This window comes from Antennarius striatus, chromosome 10 (genome assembly GCF_040054535.1).
Source record: "Antennarius striatus isolate MH-2024 chromosome 10, ASM4005453v1, whole genome shotgun sequence".
Lineage (NCBI taxonomy): Eukaryota > Metazoa > Chordata > Actinopteri > Lophiiformes > Antennariidae > Antennarius > Antennarius striatus.
In genome coordinates this window covers 17,239,831-17,255,680 of record NC_090785.1, presented here as the reverse complement: position 1 = coordinate 17,255,680, position 15,850 = coordinate 17,239,831, and the positions used below count along the sequence as shown (strand labels likewise).

Sequence of the window (15,850 nt, the reverse complement as noted above, 5' to 3'; positions counted from 1 at the left end):
AAAACGCGGTAAATGGCAGCTCCTGTGAGCATCAACTGTGGTTATGATTATCAATGTTTTTTATAAATTATGTATGCATCACTTTCTGCCTGGTCCTCAGGGTGGTTCAACTTTGCACTTTATTTACAACAGCACACAATCACTGAGTTCATCTCTGAAATGTGACTCAGCAGCCATCAGAATTCAGCTCCAGACCTCACACACTCTTCACCCCGAACACACTCTCCTCATTTGTGCCTGGTAGATCAACTGAGCTGGAGTGCTCTCGAGTCTATCGTTGAACGTACACTTGTGACATTTTCTTGTCTGTCTTGTTGACAGGTTCATTTGTTCTGATATCTAGCAATGAAATATCAATGGGGTTTCAAAAAGGAAGCAGAAAGGAATCTACAGACCAATCAGGGTACGCCAGAGAGGTTTTGTTCTTCACTGGGGTTGAACTTTTGACATTTTGCAATGCTTTATATACACCTAACTAAAACCAAAAGTAACACCATCTTATTTCCCTCAAGATCTTGTTTCCTGCTTGAATATACAGTCAAGCTCTGCAGCTTGGTTGGCACGTAGACACTTGAGTAAAACCTACTGTGTGGAGGTAAATCTTCTTCTCATGCTAAATGTGACTTTTATGTGTTCTATTACACGTCCGATCAGCGGGAAAAGCACGTTCCAATCTCAAGCAATCAAGTCTTGAATGAAACCAAACAAACAGTTGCTAAGACTCAAAGATAGTCCACCGCGAAATCCACCATCATGTCGTACCAGTATTTCTCCATTGAAGTAGAGCAATAAAGATAAAGCCTCTCTTTCTTCTGTTTGAAGGCTTTGGGAGTTTGAACTGGAGACTTTTAAAGAGGAGGATGCCAAAGCTCCTCTGATGCTGGAAAGACTACAATCTCGAGAAGACTTTCGATAGCTTGCAGTAAATTTTTACAACATGCCGATTTTGTCCACTAAATATGTCAGAACTGCACTTGGTATCATATTTCTTTTTTGAGGTATGGGCAGTGAATGTCAGCGATAAAATGAGGGATGCTGATTTTAAAGCCGGAATGGTCCCAAAGTCCCCCAAGGCTGTTCTTTCTAATTTTAAGTGAGTTACATTTGACATGCAGTCATTAACGGGTACATTGCAGGGAATTTAATATGTCTGTGATCTTCTGAATTTCTTAAATGACTCTAACCACCAAAGTCCTCAACATGGTGAGAAAGTACTCTAAGATTCTGGGATGGAAGCAGACAGAGGCTCCGGCTCCACACGTCTCCAGAGTACCGCAGGCTTCTGGTTGCTTCCTCACACCTCCTCTTAAATATGCCTCCTGAAAGTGTTGTGAAATTTACAGCTTCAACAGTTCGGAACCGGGTCAAGTCCTCCATGCTCTCATGCTTGTGGAATGTCAGGCCACCTTCTGCTCAAGTGGGGATGACTTGGTCCTGTCTATCCAAATAAGAATCAAACAGATGTACCCAGGGGACATTCTCGTAGACACCATCAAGAACTTCACAGGAACTAAGCTGAAGATGATTGATGATGTAGCAGCAGGACAGGTCTGTCATATGTTTCAGCCCCAAAGCCCCACAACGCTGCCTAATGCGATGGTGGCTGTTGACACTCCTACTGCCACTCCAACTCACCCTGGCTGGAGCTGAGGAGCAGCCAACACTTGTGTAGATGTAAATACAGTACTCCTATAATCTGCTCATCCTGTAGCCATGATTCAGACTAGGGAGGATGTACATGAAAGGTCCAGCTTTGAGGAGAACCAAGAACCCAGGAGAGAGCCAATAGTGATAAATAAATATATCATAACAAGAGTCTCCTCACTATCATCCTCCATTCCTCTGGTGAGCCCAGTAGAGCAGATATTGATTCAGATCTAGGCTCTGGAAAAGATGGTCAAACTTTGAAGTCATCTTAAAATCGTGACTCCGTGGATACATAAATAAATAAATAAATAAATAAATAAATAAATAAGAGCTGCAGAAAAAATACAGATAAACAGTAAAAAGTACAACTCACAGAGGTTAATATATGTGTAAAGGTCAGTAAACAAAAATGATGAGTTGGCCAGATATGCTCTGAACAAGATGACGACCCTCCTGACTCACCCTAAAACCTTATTTCCACAGAAACAAAAAAGAAGCATTTGCGGAAGGTTAAAGAAGGCAAAAGGCTCAAAGAAGTAGTTTAAAGAAGTTTTATCTTTGATGAAGCTAATCTGTACAGTGTGTGAGGTATGTTTACAACGTGTGGACAAAAAGACATTACTGACAGATGGAGATGAACTATTATCCCTGATCTTTTTAAATTGGAGGGCATTAAAAATTTGTCAAACCGGTAAAATGGAATTTCAGTCTTGTTTTTCATTAAAAACATTTTTTTAATCGTAATTATTTCTCTTCTTACCTTTAAACCTACAGTATAACTACATAACCAGGATAAACTTTCAAAAATAAATTACTGTTACCAAATACTGTGTGGTATGTAACAGGTAATATTACATTAGCTTTAATGCTTTGACTATTTTTTTAAAGCACTGGCTAATTTTGATGTCTATAATGTTCCACAAAATATTTTTGTTTCTTTTTTGTAAGAACAAAACTTGACTTTCCAAGTCATAAAATAACAGAATATTGTGATGCCAATTCACAAATGATTCAAAACATAATAATGCCTCAAAATTGCATTTAACAGTTGATGTAAGGATGTCAGAATGATTATAGGTTAGCATCCGGAGCTGACAGACAGCTCCGTCTCATGAACATAAACTACAACTGTGCCATAAGTAATGCATGTCACCTCCAGCTGTTGGAGCTGCGGGGGCCATTAAAAACAGTTTACAGGGAAAGTAAAGAGTGTGTGTCTGTATGGAACCGAGTGTAAAGCAAAGGTGGTTACCATTATTGAACAAATAAATAAAGGTTAGAACGCTAAACCTCACTGAGAAACAGAACTAAGACCGACTTACAGGTGATGTAGTAGTTGACGTTCCTCTTGAACTCCAGGCCCATGTAGTTGGGGCTGAATTCCTGGAACTTGATAGTGAACTTGATGTCCTTCTCAGGCTTGTTACAGTTGACCAGCACGTTGGGATCCAGGACGGTACTGCAGCTGTCGGCCTGCTCTTTCTTCACCAGGTACAGCTTGTAGAACTCATAGTCTCTGCCTTCGTCCGCCTTAGGGCAGATGATGTCCAGCTTGTCCCCAATGTCTGGGTAGATCACCAGGCCCTTTCCAGGCAGAAACCTGCAGAATGAAGTTAAAAAAAAAAGAGAAAGAGTATTAGGAACACATAATAAAGGAAGTCTGGAAAAGCAGCCGCATAATTCAGCAACAGTTTATACAGTGTTAATACTTTGAGCTGCGGGAGTTATGGGTTTAGATTTGTCTGGCAGGGGCTTTTAGGCAGAGAGCAGTTAATTTAGCCCCACAAAAACACTACATGTAGCAACTTGACATTGTTCAGCGTCGGTCGACAGTGTTTTACTCAAATCCTCTAAAGTTTTTTCTCAAACTTGGACGAGAATCAAAGCATACTGAAAGTTTACGAGGAGGGAAACAAGATGGCCAAACACAAAATGGCCCCCGCAGATATGACTACGGATAGGGTTACGTCCAAAGGACAGCACAGACTTTTGGGTTTCATAACGGACTCCTGCTTCAACGTGATATTGACACTTCCTGTACTTCAGAGGTCGGAGCTTCTGGAGGAAAACGGGCCTCAAAGGTCAGATCCCGGGTTCATCGTCCCTCGGCCGTGATCATCTAGTGGAGGATTAAGATAATCCATCTGGCCTTACCGTACCTCTCCACCTCGATCTCTGCTGCCAACTCAATAAGATCAGCGCTCCTTCTCCTTTATTCACTAAAGGTGGGGAGCAGCAGGAGGAGACCCACTGTGTGTGTGTGTGTGTGTGTGTGTGTGTGTGTGTGTGTGTGTGTGTGTGTGTGTGTGTGTGTGTGTGTGTGTGTGTGTGTGTGTGTGTGTGTGTGTGTGTGTTTGTGTGTGTGTGTAAGTGTGTGTGAAGAGAGGGCCGGGGGTGCACTAGTCGTGGGGCGATTGGCCAGTCGTGTGAGTGTTTATGTACGTATCTGTGTGTGTGTGTGTATGTGTGGGAATCGGTCAGTGAAATGGGCTGAGGTTGCGTTCTGATGAGGGGTGGGGGATGGTGGGGGGGTCAGACGGGCTGAATCATTGTTCTGGACTTGTTGGAGGCTTAAAATGTCAACATGGTTCAGCTCTGCTGTCCCAGTTAGCCAAGCATTAACCCAGACAGCCGGACTGACCACGGGTGTGTGTCTGTGTGTGTGTGTGTGTGTGTGTGTGTGTGTGTGTGTGTGTGTGTGTGTGCGTGTCGTGGTTACAGACAGTGAGCACAGCAGTGAGGCTATCTGCTAGATCTGCCCATGCCAGCGGATTTAAGCAGGATTTAGTGGCGTGCAATGCATTTGTTGTTCTTTCTGATCCCTCACATTTTAACAAGACATCAGGGCCCGGGCCCCTCGCCGCCTCGCTCTTATTTTCTCTCTCTGAGCACAATCTCGCCTTATCTGCAGCCCCTCATTTCATCATCACACACATCATTTCACCACTAAATAACTGACTCTTCAGACAGACCCTGGGAAGAGGGCCCCCTCAAAAAAAAAAAAAAAAAAGACTGATGGAGGAGTGTGTGAGAGTTGGGGATCTTACGATGGCGTTTTAACGCAGGCAAACATCCAGCCCTAAGAAATGATCATTTAAAGAAAAGTCACATTTTCTGTGGACATTTCCCCCGTGAACAGGAGCATGATGGGATTAAGGCCTTCTCAGCATTCACAGACGCTCTTCTTGGACGAGGACATTACCAAATAAATGACTTTTTTCCCAGAGGAGATGAATGTAACATGAAATTTGCCAAAAAAAATTCCGTCCATCAACCCCCCCCAACCCCCCACCCCCCCTCTCTCTGCCCCCACCCCCCCCCCCCCGCCCACTTTCTGTTGGAGAATGATTTCATGAAAGCGTGTGTGGATAGGACCTGTCGTAGGAGACTTGGGAGGGGTGAGACGTTATTTCCATGCTATTGTCTGATACTTACGGGTGTGAGGAGGGGGCCAGGGGTGAATGGGGGGGGGGGGGGGGGCATGGTAATTCAAGGGCCAATAAGTGAGAGAACGCGGGGTATCCTTTGTCCTACCTCTCACAGAAATTTGCTGGGGTTTTCAGAAACAACACTGCGTGTGCTCATGTTTGTGTGTTCATGGATGCAGCTGCACATATGTTCTTCATGCACGCACATGCCGCTTGTGTGTGTGTGTGTGTGTGTGTGTGTGTGTGTGCACGTGCACGCGTGAACGTCACATCAATGTACACATGACTGTATCCATGAAAACATGGACACAATCGGCCTCTAATTGGATCTACAAGATGCACCAGTGAGGCATAAATAAGTTTCCATGACAACATTAGGCTTTGTTGCTGACCCCCCCCCCCTCCACCCCACTCCCACCTCACCACAATTCCCTCAATCTCAGCCCCCTCTGTTCCCTGCACCCCAATCTCATTCCCTTCTAGCTTTATCCTTTCCTCTCATTCACCTCCTCAACATTTCCCTCATTCGGTTTCCTCTCATTCCCGCCTCGATCTCCCCCCCCCCACCACCACCACCACCACCATCATCACCACCACCCAACCCCCCCACCTTTCTGCACGCACACAAAAAAACACCTACAGAAAAACAAGCAGGGAACCAGAGGGGGGGGGGGGCAGAAAGAGCGGACAAACATCACAATTAGAGCTTGATTTGTTTACTCAACAAGTAGGCATTCTCTATTTTCCAGATTTGTTCGATGGAAAACGGTCGGTAACTTTTTTTTTTTTTTTTGGCAAATGTTATTAAAAATCCTCTACATCTCATTGTCAAATAACACAATGAGCCTCGTACCACAATTTCCAGTTTTTTGCACAAAAAAAAAAAAAAAAGTATTCCGCTATCTATGCGCGCTGCAACAATTCAGATGAATAATTAAGATTTGCGAGATCTTAATATCTTAATACCCCTGAAGGATTTAATCACAAGCCGGCCCCTGTCATTGATTCAATTTTCCGAGCAGGCCTCCTCGTTGGCGGTTAGATAGCTATCCTAAGTGAATTCTCCGCTTCTGTTTCCCAGCCTTTGTTAACTGTCTGCTATAATGAGGCTCTGGCTGCTGTGGAGGTCTGGAAGCACCATCGCAGATGGGAAAGAAGCAACATAAAAGAAATAGGGCAGCAATTAGTGTTTAGCCCAGTTTAAAAGCCCTCCACTTGGCAAGCTGCAGCCCAGCTCCAGTCCAGGATGTGAAACTAAACTGGTGGGCTGGGACTTTGTCTCCCGTTTGTGTCTCTGTTGGCTTAATCAGCACCACTCCCGGTGCTACAGACAGCCACGCAATGGAGAGGAGGAGACGAGTGACTGGAGATTATTGTACTTTTGAGGAGGTCGAAAGGGAAACGAGGGGAAAAAGGGAGGTTGAATTGCATCTTTCATTTGGTGTTGTCTGGAGACTCTGTAAGACCTGTTGATGAAAGAGGTTTAGCGCACAGAGGAAGAGGTGTACAGATACAAACGATGTTTCTGGGAAATGACCCCGAACGTCCAAGACCCTCGTTTCTCCCCCAAGACAACTCAAACGAGGTGGATCTACCCGGAACCAAACCAAATAAAAAGAATGATTTTGAAAACACTCGAATGGGTTTGGTTTTGTTTCATCTGGATGGCTCCACAGCACATTGAGTCCTGTAAAGAGCTTATCCAAACAGAGCTACAACTACAGCACAGCAGAGGGAAGAGAAAACACGGGGAAACTGAGGAGAGACGAGAACCCCCCCTCCCTCCTTTCTCCTTTCTATTACATTCCACTGCTGAATATGAGCACATGATCTCGCATATGCTAACCCCCCTCCACATAAACACACACACACACACACACCTACCAATAAACACGCACACACCCACACGGATGTGAGAGTACACAAAAGCACCGTGGGGTGCATCCTGGACCTTCCGAGCCCAACTTCCCAGCCGCCCCCTATTCAGGCACCCTGCCCTCACCGACTTTCATATGAAACGCCGCCTCCACCAAGGTCCACTCAAAGACCCCCTCACAGAGCCTCAAACAACCCCCTCTCCTCCCCTCTCCTCCACGCTCTCCACCCCCGTCCAGCCAGCTCAGGCCTCGGCTCGGCGCTCGGAGCGGAGGCCTGGCAGGAAGCCTCCGCCGCTGAATGAATGGACCCGACACACAGGAACCGGGAAAGAAAGAGGCAGAAAGCGCTCATATCAACAGAATGGCGTCAAATTGATTTGTTCTTTCCAAGCAGCAGCAGCACAAACGCGACATACATGTCAATTACAATCAGCTTTTCTCCAGCGCTTATAAATAATCCATATCCAATAAATCTCTACCTGGGGGGAAAAGATGGCAACAGCTTGGATGCAGGTATGCTTTCTGTCTGGCCTTTAAAGCATAAGAGAGCTTCATGTAAAAACAAACACACACACACACACACACACAATCATTACCACCACAGGTACTCTATTCCCTTTCTCTCCGCGTGGTAATTATCACACCAGGAAAAGTGTTCCCTCACCAATTATCATTTCCACAAAATGTGTGTGGTTGCTTCCCCCCATTATTACAGATGATTCTGCCTGTATGCAGTCATATTACGGCCATTTGCATCAATACCCCCATAGGCTTACAGTTTGGATAGACAGCATGGCTTCTGGTGAAACATTACTGTAATTCATCCAGATGACAGTGCACTTCAATCTGATAATAAGACAATGCTGTGTTATGCAAACAGTGATGCATTGGAGTTTGGGTAATACATATCTTGAGGGGGTTTAAAGCTGAATCCGTCTGTGTTTGGTGTAATCATCAGTTGCAAACACATTCCATTACCATTCAAGTCAGCCCGCATTAAATAATTGTCTTCTAGCGGGACTGATTGTGCTTTAAACAACTTTCAGATCCATTAAGATAGTCTCTCTGCTCTCTCTTGCCTCACAATGGAAATATTCCAGCAGCAGCAGCAGCTGCCTCTGAAATGGCTTCCCTCTTGATGTGCGGTTAAGATCTGCCGGGTGCCGGCGACAGTGTGATCATCTCATGCTTGGACGAAAAGGCACGTATCATCAAACTGTCAGTATGTTTGTGTGGATCGCCACATCTATAAAACTCATGCATGAAGTGTCGGTTATCTATCGAGGAGTTCTGACACCAGTTTGAACCGTCGCCATCTAGTGGTCAAAGCAATGTTGCGGGACGGCTAGCTGCTGTCGGGGTACGTGCACGTAGCCGTCGGTTCAACACGAGTGCATGTGTACATAGCTGGCTTCTGTCAGTCCTTCATGGGGGAAGATGTTCTTAGGGAGACCTGACTGTAAACACACACACATAAACACACACCCCACAGTGTACACACACTGGTTTCCTCGCATTTCAAACATGGTAAACAAGTCGCCTCAACTCAATGCTGGCCCAGGCCACACACACACACACACACACACACACACACACACACACACACACACACACACACACACACACACACACACACACACACACACATATGCATACACAAATGCACAGAGAGACACACGAACAAACACAAGGATCCTGAAATTAAGCAAAACACGGCCCATCTGGCTCCAGAATTGTTTAGCAAAGCAGGAAGGATTTGAACCTTTTTATAGAGAAGCAGGACAGACCTGCCAACGGGTAGTTGCATTGGATAAACTATAAACTCAATCCAAGTCGCTTTTAAACTCCAGACTTGGCAACGGCAACTTGCTGGTGAGCAGAAAGCTCAGTATTTTCCCTCTGTGCTGTCCCCATTAGAGGGATTTAAATGAAGATGTCAAAGGCAAAACAGACAGAATATCCTGAATTCTACCCCGCAGAGAACTGCTTTTGTACGTGTGAACACAAGACACTCTCTCTCTCACACACACACACACACTCAGACAAACACACTAGTTTCAGTCGGCTCAGTCAACAGGCTGGTATGCAAAGCAAATCAGATTCAGCGTGACTAACAACAGTTGCACTCAAGCAAGTTTTTAAGTCCCACACTCGCACACAAGCGTGGCTGACACACACCTTCTTGCATTCGACAAACAAGCCCCAGTACGCTCGTCTTCCTTCGCATGTCACATGAGGGGTTAGCGTCGCGCCATCGGCAGCCATAATGAGCTAAAGTGATGCCACCCAGATGGCCTTGCCACAGTGAGAACAGAAATGGACGCTCATAGTGGGCGACCAAGCTGAACTGTGGACCGTTGAGTGAAAGGAGTGTCAGAAGTCATTAGGAGGGAGAAGGAGCGTAATCTGTTTCCTCTTATGGCCCCTGTGGTTTCTGTCAAAGTCGAGCCCATCCCTGTCTAAGAGTAGGGGAGCTAAGCAAGCATGGATATGTGTGGTTGTGATTGAACGTCATCCCTGGTATCACTGACAGCTAGAGAAGGTCCAGGCTGCTGCACTCTGCATCTCCACTTATTTGCCAAGGGACTGAGCTCTTCCAGCTGGAGGGAAGAGATGGAGAGGAGAGGAGAGGAGAGGAGAGGAGAGGAGAGGAGAGGAGAGGAGAGGAGAGGAGAGAAGAGAAGAGAAGAGAAGAGAAGAGAAGAGAAGAGAAGAGAAGAGAAGAGAAGAGAAGAGAAGAGAAGAGAAGAGAAGAGAAGAGAAGAGCTGGCTCTGCTGGACGAGAGATCGGGTCACTTTCCGCGAAATGAGTTTAACTCTCATTCTGTGGATGACCCAAACACTCAAGCCTCTTTCCTCCTGCCCTGGTTCTGTCCCTGTCCACAATGTAACACACCACACACACATGCACATGCACAAGTACACACACACACACACACACACACACACACACACACACACACACACACACAGCCAGCTGCCTCCCATCACTGAGGAACAGCCACAGATGGGCTCTGCATGCTCCGTAAAGATCTCTCCACAGGCCCAGTCTGCCGTCCTTGCCAAACCCGCCTGGCCCAAACCCACTGTATCTGAGGGCATGGCTGTGTGTCTGTGTGTGCAGATATATGTGTCCCCATACATGCCTGAGTGGGTGATAGTGTGTGTTAGTGTACCAGACACCCTGACTGTGCTAGAGTTGGTGTGTGTCGGTAGGAGGGGTGGCGATGGAGTCATGGAGAGAGACTCCCTCAGGACCAAGAGCTGCAGAGTCAAGATCTGGACTGGGGTGCGAGCTTGTAATCAGTCCTGAGCAGAGCAGGAGGGGTAGGAGAACCTACCAGGCGAACAATAGCATCTTTAGAATTCACACGACTGAGTGTTACCCCCACTAGTGAGAGGAATAGAGAGGAAAAAACATCATAATCATTATCAAACCCATGCAGCTTGGCCAGGTTGTTAACCAGCAGCCAATCTCTGCTCTAAATCTTTAAACCGATCCATAAGCCCTGAGAAAACATTTCTGCTGAATTTGATGTTGCTGCTCAATCACTACACCACATGTGCTAATGAACACACACACCAGCACAGCGACGCACACAGCTCCATATTACACACTCATTATTTCAATTCTGTTTGACTTAGATGGAGGCGGTCATGGTTAAATTCACTTTTTCACCATCGCCCTCCTCTCTCAGCATGGCCAGAAAACGGCTGAGGGATGCTACTGTTAGATCTCATAATGAAGCAAAGTGAATGGCGCATGAAGAATGAAGGCAGGAAATGTTTGATTATGTTAGCTAATTTTTCAAACCTGTGCTCAGCAGAATTCCAGCACCTGGGAGAGGAATGAACCACAAGACATCTCCCAAACAACCCTGACAGATTATTAATGAAGTATTTCACCTCCAACATTTTCAGAAACATAATTAGTTGTGTAGATTAATGAAATGTACTACATTTATACCAGCATGGTGAATCGTGATAGCTTATAGCAGATAAAAACAAGCAGGTGAGGTGTTCTGTAAATTTAAAAAGGAGGTAATTTTGGCAAACGATGGAGGAAGAGTTTGGACAGGGCTAGGCTGATCATTTCCCTGCTTCCCGTCTTTAAACTAAGCTAAACTAATTGCTTTCTACAGCTATATAGAGTGCAGAGTGGTATCAATCTTTTCCGTGCAAGAAACTGCCTACACTTCCAAAATGTCAGACTATTTCTGCAATCATTATAGCATATTGATGATTGAAAGCACCATTTTTTGTTCACTCAACCATCTACTGCTGCATTCCAGAATGGTTTGGGCATGTCTCTTTTAGAATATCGAATAATCTGCTTCCAGTTTGCATTTTATTGCGATGCTTTCTGATAAAGGAGAGCTGATTCAGTATTTTAATGTGTCTGTATGTTGATAACAGGTGTTAATATGACACAGCTTCATAGAGGCTGAGAGGCTGGAGAGAAACCAAAGCTTTCCTGGAAGAACAAAGGGAAGAGATGGCGCACAGAAAGCAAATCAATCAATTTCCGCCCGAGCATGTCTGGCTTTGACAGCACAGCTCTGAACACAGAAGTAAAAGATAACACGCAACAAAGTTCAAAATACTTTCATTGTTCATCTGTCAATGTTAAAGACAATTGGAAGGGAGAGGGAGGGAAAATACTAACACAATATTTATCTTGCATCCCCTTCCCTACTGACTCACTCTTTTTTTTAATGTATTCCTGCTATTGTGAGGAGTGCTGGGAGATGGATGTGTAGAGGAGTCCAGTAGGTGATATGTGTCTGCTACGAGCACAGTGCAGTCACTCACACATTTTCCCCCTGTCTCCAATCTCAAGCAAGAGCAATAATTCAGACACCAACAAACACCATCAGCTTTTTTTTTTTTTTTTGTGGCATCTCAATTGTTGGTGGTTGGTGGTTTTTGTCTTCATTGTTCTTGACATTATTTCCCTGGGAAACTGGGAAAGTCAAACAGCTGACAAGGCGTCACCTCATGAACTCTATCCTTGGTTTCACACAGTCACGTATACCCACGTCCTCCATCTGACATACACTCTCAAGATGAAGCATTCCTTCTACTCCATACATACATATTGAATTGTAAAGATCTCTCGTCAACCGCTTGTCAAGCTCAATGGAGCACATCACCGTCTAAACAGGCCGGGAGCTGCGGCGGCTTCTCACAAGCGTCGACTGTTGCCTTTCAAGAACAGTGAGTCTTGATCACATCACTTATGGTGGCTGCAGGGCTCCCCATCGTTCACAAGACACAGCAAAGACCCGGCAAAATCTGAAGGATCTCTGCTGAGTACAAACGCATTCCTCTAAACTTAGTTTTTCATTTAGCCGAAAGCGCATACAACCTTGAGAAAACATGTGTGGTTCAATAAAACGAACTTGTAACAGTTATTTCCCCGTAGCTAATACCTGTTCGCTGTTCAAGCCTGTACCTGGGCCTCATACATGCCTGTTATGACTGGTCATGCGGCGCTATATAGGGAGAGTGCATGACCTGAGGAATTATCCTGTGTTCTCATCGGGACGTACGCATGCATGAGCCCACAAACACACACACAAACACACACAGACACACACACACACACACACACAACAAGTGCATGTTCTCACACGTGCACATGCGTTGTAGCCGCAATACATTCTTTGAAAGCCGACAGTAGCCAAACACAAGAAGATAGGCCTCTCTGTGTGTAACTGACAGGGTGAATTACACGGTGAGCTAAAACACTAGCTTCCCATCTCACAAATAGCATCGAATGGCTTTCAGATGGATTTTGCCGAATCTTGTACAAACAGTAAGTCAATACAAGTCCGATCTTTGAGGAAAAACAATTCACAAGTGTTTCATGGAGAAAATGTGTGTTTAGAGCACTTTGCACCACAGTCTGTCAACCAACCATTACGACGGCGCGCTGCCAACATGCTCAGTTTGCAGGGCGTGACACCAGAGAGCTGCATGCAGTTATTGGGATATTCCTGAGCCTTTAATATATAACTCCAATCTCATCAAAGACGAAGCTCAGGGAAAAAGAAAGGAGATCCCACTGATAAAAAGCTGATAATTCAGTCAAATGACTTAAAGAAGCAGCGAAATCGATGAGAAATATGTGTCATGAGCAAACGTACAAGACATTTTAATCGTTCGCCACTTTACCTCTGATATTTATGTCTGTCGCCGGCGCATTCATTACCATAAAGCGTGCTTAATATTTCTCAGCTGTGTGACGGGACCGCCACACTGCACATGATTGAGTGCACTGGATTTAGAGGTTCTTTTCTGCCTCTCCTTCTCTTTCGCCAGCTGTGTCCACCAAGGCGTTCTTCAGGACCTGAACGCATGACAGTCAACCAGGAGAGGAGGAGAGAGGAAGAGGAGGGAGGGGTGTGCGCTGTGCAAGAAGTGAGGACATGGTGCCAACCAGAGAGGCCCACCGTGCCTCAGTCCCATCTCTCCAGCTGAGGGCTTTGATTCGCCTGATTGTCTTCAATATTGAGACACACAATAAACACAACACTTGGCGCACATTTGCAATTCTAATCAGTCCCTCTCAACTAGCCTGGACAACCCAGCTACAGCCTTCTGGGATATCACTCATCTGACTGCAAAATAATGACACAATCATCGCCATGACTACGCTCCTACTACATACCATGAGCGGCAACGCCAAGGAGGAAATTAATACACAGGGGTGCTCGGAGGACTAACTGAATTAGCCAGGAGATTAACTAGATGCCAGGTTAATGAATGTGCCACGCAGGCAACTTCTCTCATCCTGCATTTGGAGAGTGTTCACACACACACATACACACACACACACACCTTCCCCCAAATAACCAGCAGCGTGAGGGCGAGCTAGCAGGCCCACACCTGCTTCTGCAGGACGAGTCGCGACAGGATTGCAGTAAACCATCTTCTCTCAACAGGAAGTTCAGACTATGTAAACTTAGGCGAATTGTTTCTCGATATGGCAGAAAGTTGCAAACTCAGGCGCTATCTGATTCCAGCATGCTGCGAAGTGACGATAAACCAGGATGCAGGCTGTGAAATGATCATTATCCGCTCTAAAAGTCGGTGGTTATATTGAACTATGTGTAATTGTTTGCTCTGCGGTTGTTGAGAATCGTAAAACTAATGCAGTTTAAAAGTTTAAGATAAGATAATAGACTGAAAAACACTTTATCTTCAACAAACTGTCCCACCATCATACATCTGGGACTAATAAAAGCCCATCTGTTGGCTTTTTCCGGTGCTGTTTTCATTGACTTGACAACATGATGGTAATAGATGCTTGTAGATAAATGAAAGCAGAGTGACGTGCAATCATCCACCTTTTAGATGCCTGGATTTATTTTTTTCACCCGAAAGATGAGAAACTCAAATTTAATTAAGAAAAAATAAACAAAAAAAAGCAGATACATCTTATGAAACTGGCTACCTGACTTGCAAATCGCTCAGATGATTCATAACAGCTACTGTACTAGTCTGCCCTCATTTTCCATTGTGCACGGCTGCAAGTGCACGGCAAGTAGTGTGCATGCGTGTGTGTGTGCATGTGTCTATGTGTCTGAGTGACTGACAGCCTGTCAGTGAAAGAGATGTCATTATCTGGCTGATGTCTGGGTGAGTTGTGTCCAGGGGCAGGGTCACATTGCTTGTAGGGAGCTGAGGCTTTGTGGACAGGAAACACTATTTTCTTATTTCCTCACTAGAGGGGAAACACTCTTGTCACAATCTGCAATGCCACTGTTCAACCTCATTTTGAGGTTATCCCAACATGGACGGCATAACAATGTGTGTGTAAACGCAGCAGAGATTCTTATCTTAAAACCTTTTTCTAGCAGGCTATTTCTATAAAACAACACGGTGATTTTTTTTGTTGTTGTTGCTTTGTTCACAAGGCCCTAAAGAGAGGCATTCTGCTATACCTCTCCCCACCCCATCCTTAGCCTTTGACATTTTCTGTGTAGCAACAATACACGGGTTTTAGTTCAGTGTCCTGCAGTCGATCTGTTAGAGTGCTGATAAGAGAAGCTGATGGATAGGTTTAATCATCCTGGCCCAGGGATCAAGACAGATCAATCAAATGCCGCATGGTTTATAAAAGAAAGCATTTTTATCAGTCACACGGTTGTCCGTCTGCAATCTTTTTTTAATAGCATTTAAAAAGAAATCAGATCTAAGGAATGTGTTGAAAACTGAACTAAATAAAGCGCTTAATAATTTGTCGAGAAAAGCTAAGTGGACATTAAAAAAGGCACATCACAGACAATTAAAACGCCACAGATCAACAAAGCTTAAAGCCCCATGTGGCTGGTCTCTGACATTCCAAACACCTCTTGACATAAACTGAAATAAACTCCCACGTCTTTGTGAAACACAAAGACATAAGAACTAAATCTGCAGCGAAATCTAAAAAGGAAAATGACAGAAAAGCTGAAAAGTATCTCCAGGAAATCAACAATGAGAGAGCAGCGGGCGCTGTTATAACTGGGACGGCGTGATTTTAACACACAGCTGCCGTCTTTGTCTTAAAAGCAGCTTCTTATCAGAGGACTTGAGCGACAAGTCTATTCTCTGCTTACAATCTCAGCTCATGATTATAAAAGACAGCTACACATGTTCCATCCAATCCAAGACAAATTACTTGCTTTTTCTTTTCTCCCTCGGTTGAACGATGTTATCCAGGCGGACATGCTTAAGTTGTCAGTAGGTTTCTAAAACCCATATTGAACAGCATATTGACTGATGCAATCATGGAGACACACATCATTAGACTCATTAACAGTGTATGTAAAAGGGGGAGGACGGCCTAACTGGTGTAGCGGGAGTCTGTGTCTCCTCTGATAACACTCGCCTTCAACGAGCAGAGCAAGG

At 45.0% G+C, this 15,850-nt stretch overlaps 1 protein-coding gene across 1 annotated transcript in view; it reads right to left on the bottom strand.

Annotated features, from left to right (window-relative positions):
* The window catches only part of efnb1 (ephrin-B1), a 57,429-nt gene that overhangs the window by 29,595 nt on the left and 11,984 nt on the right, over window positions 1-15,850 (bottom strand). Inside the window, exon 3 of the mRNA XM_068325211.1 lies at window positions 2,970-3,247. Coding sequence (XP_068181312.1) covers window positions 2,970-3,247 — 278 coding nt within the window. The remainder of the gene's footprint in view (window positions 1-2,969; window positions 3,248-15,850) is intronic.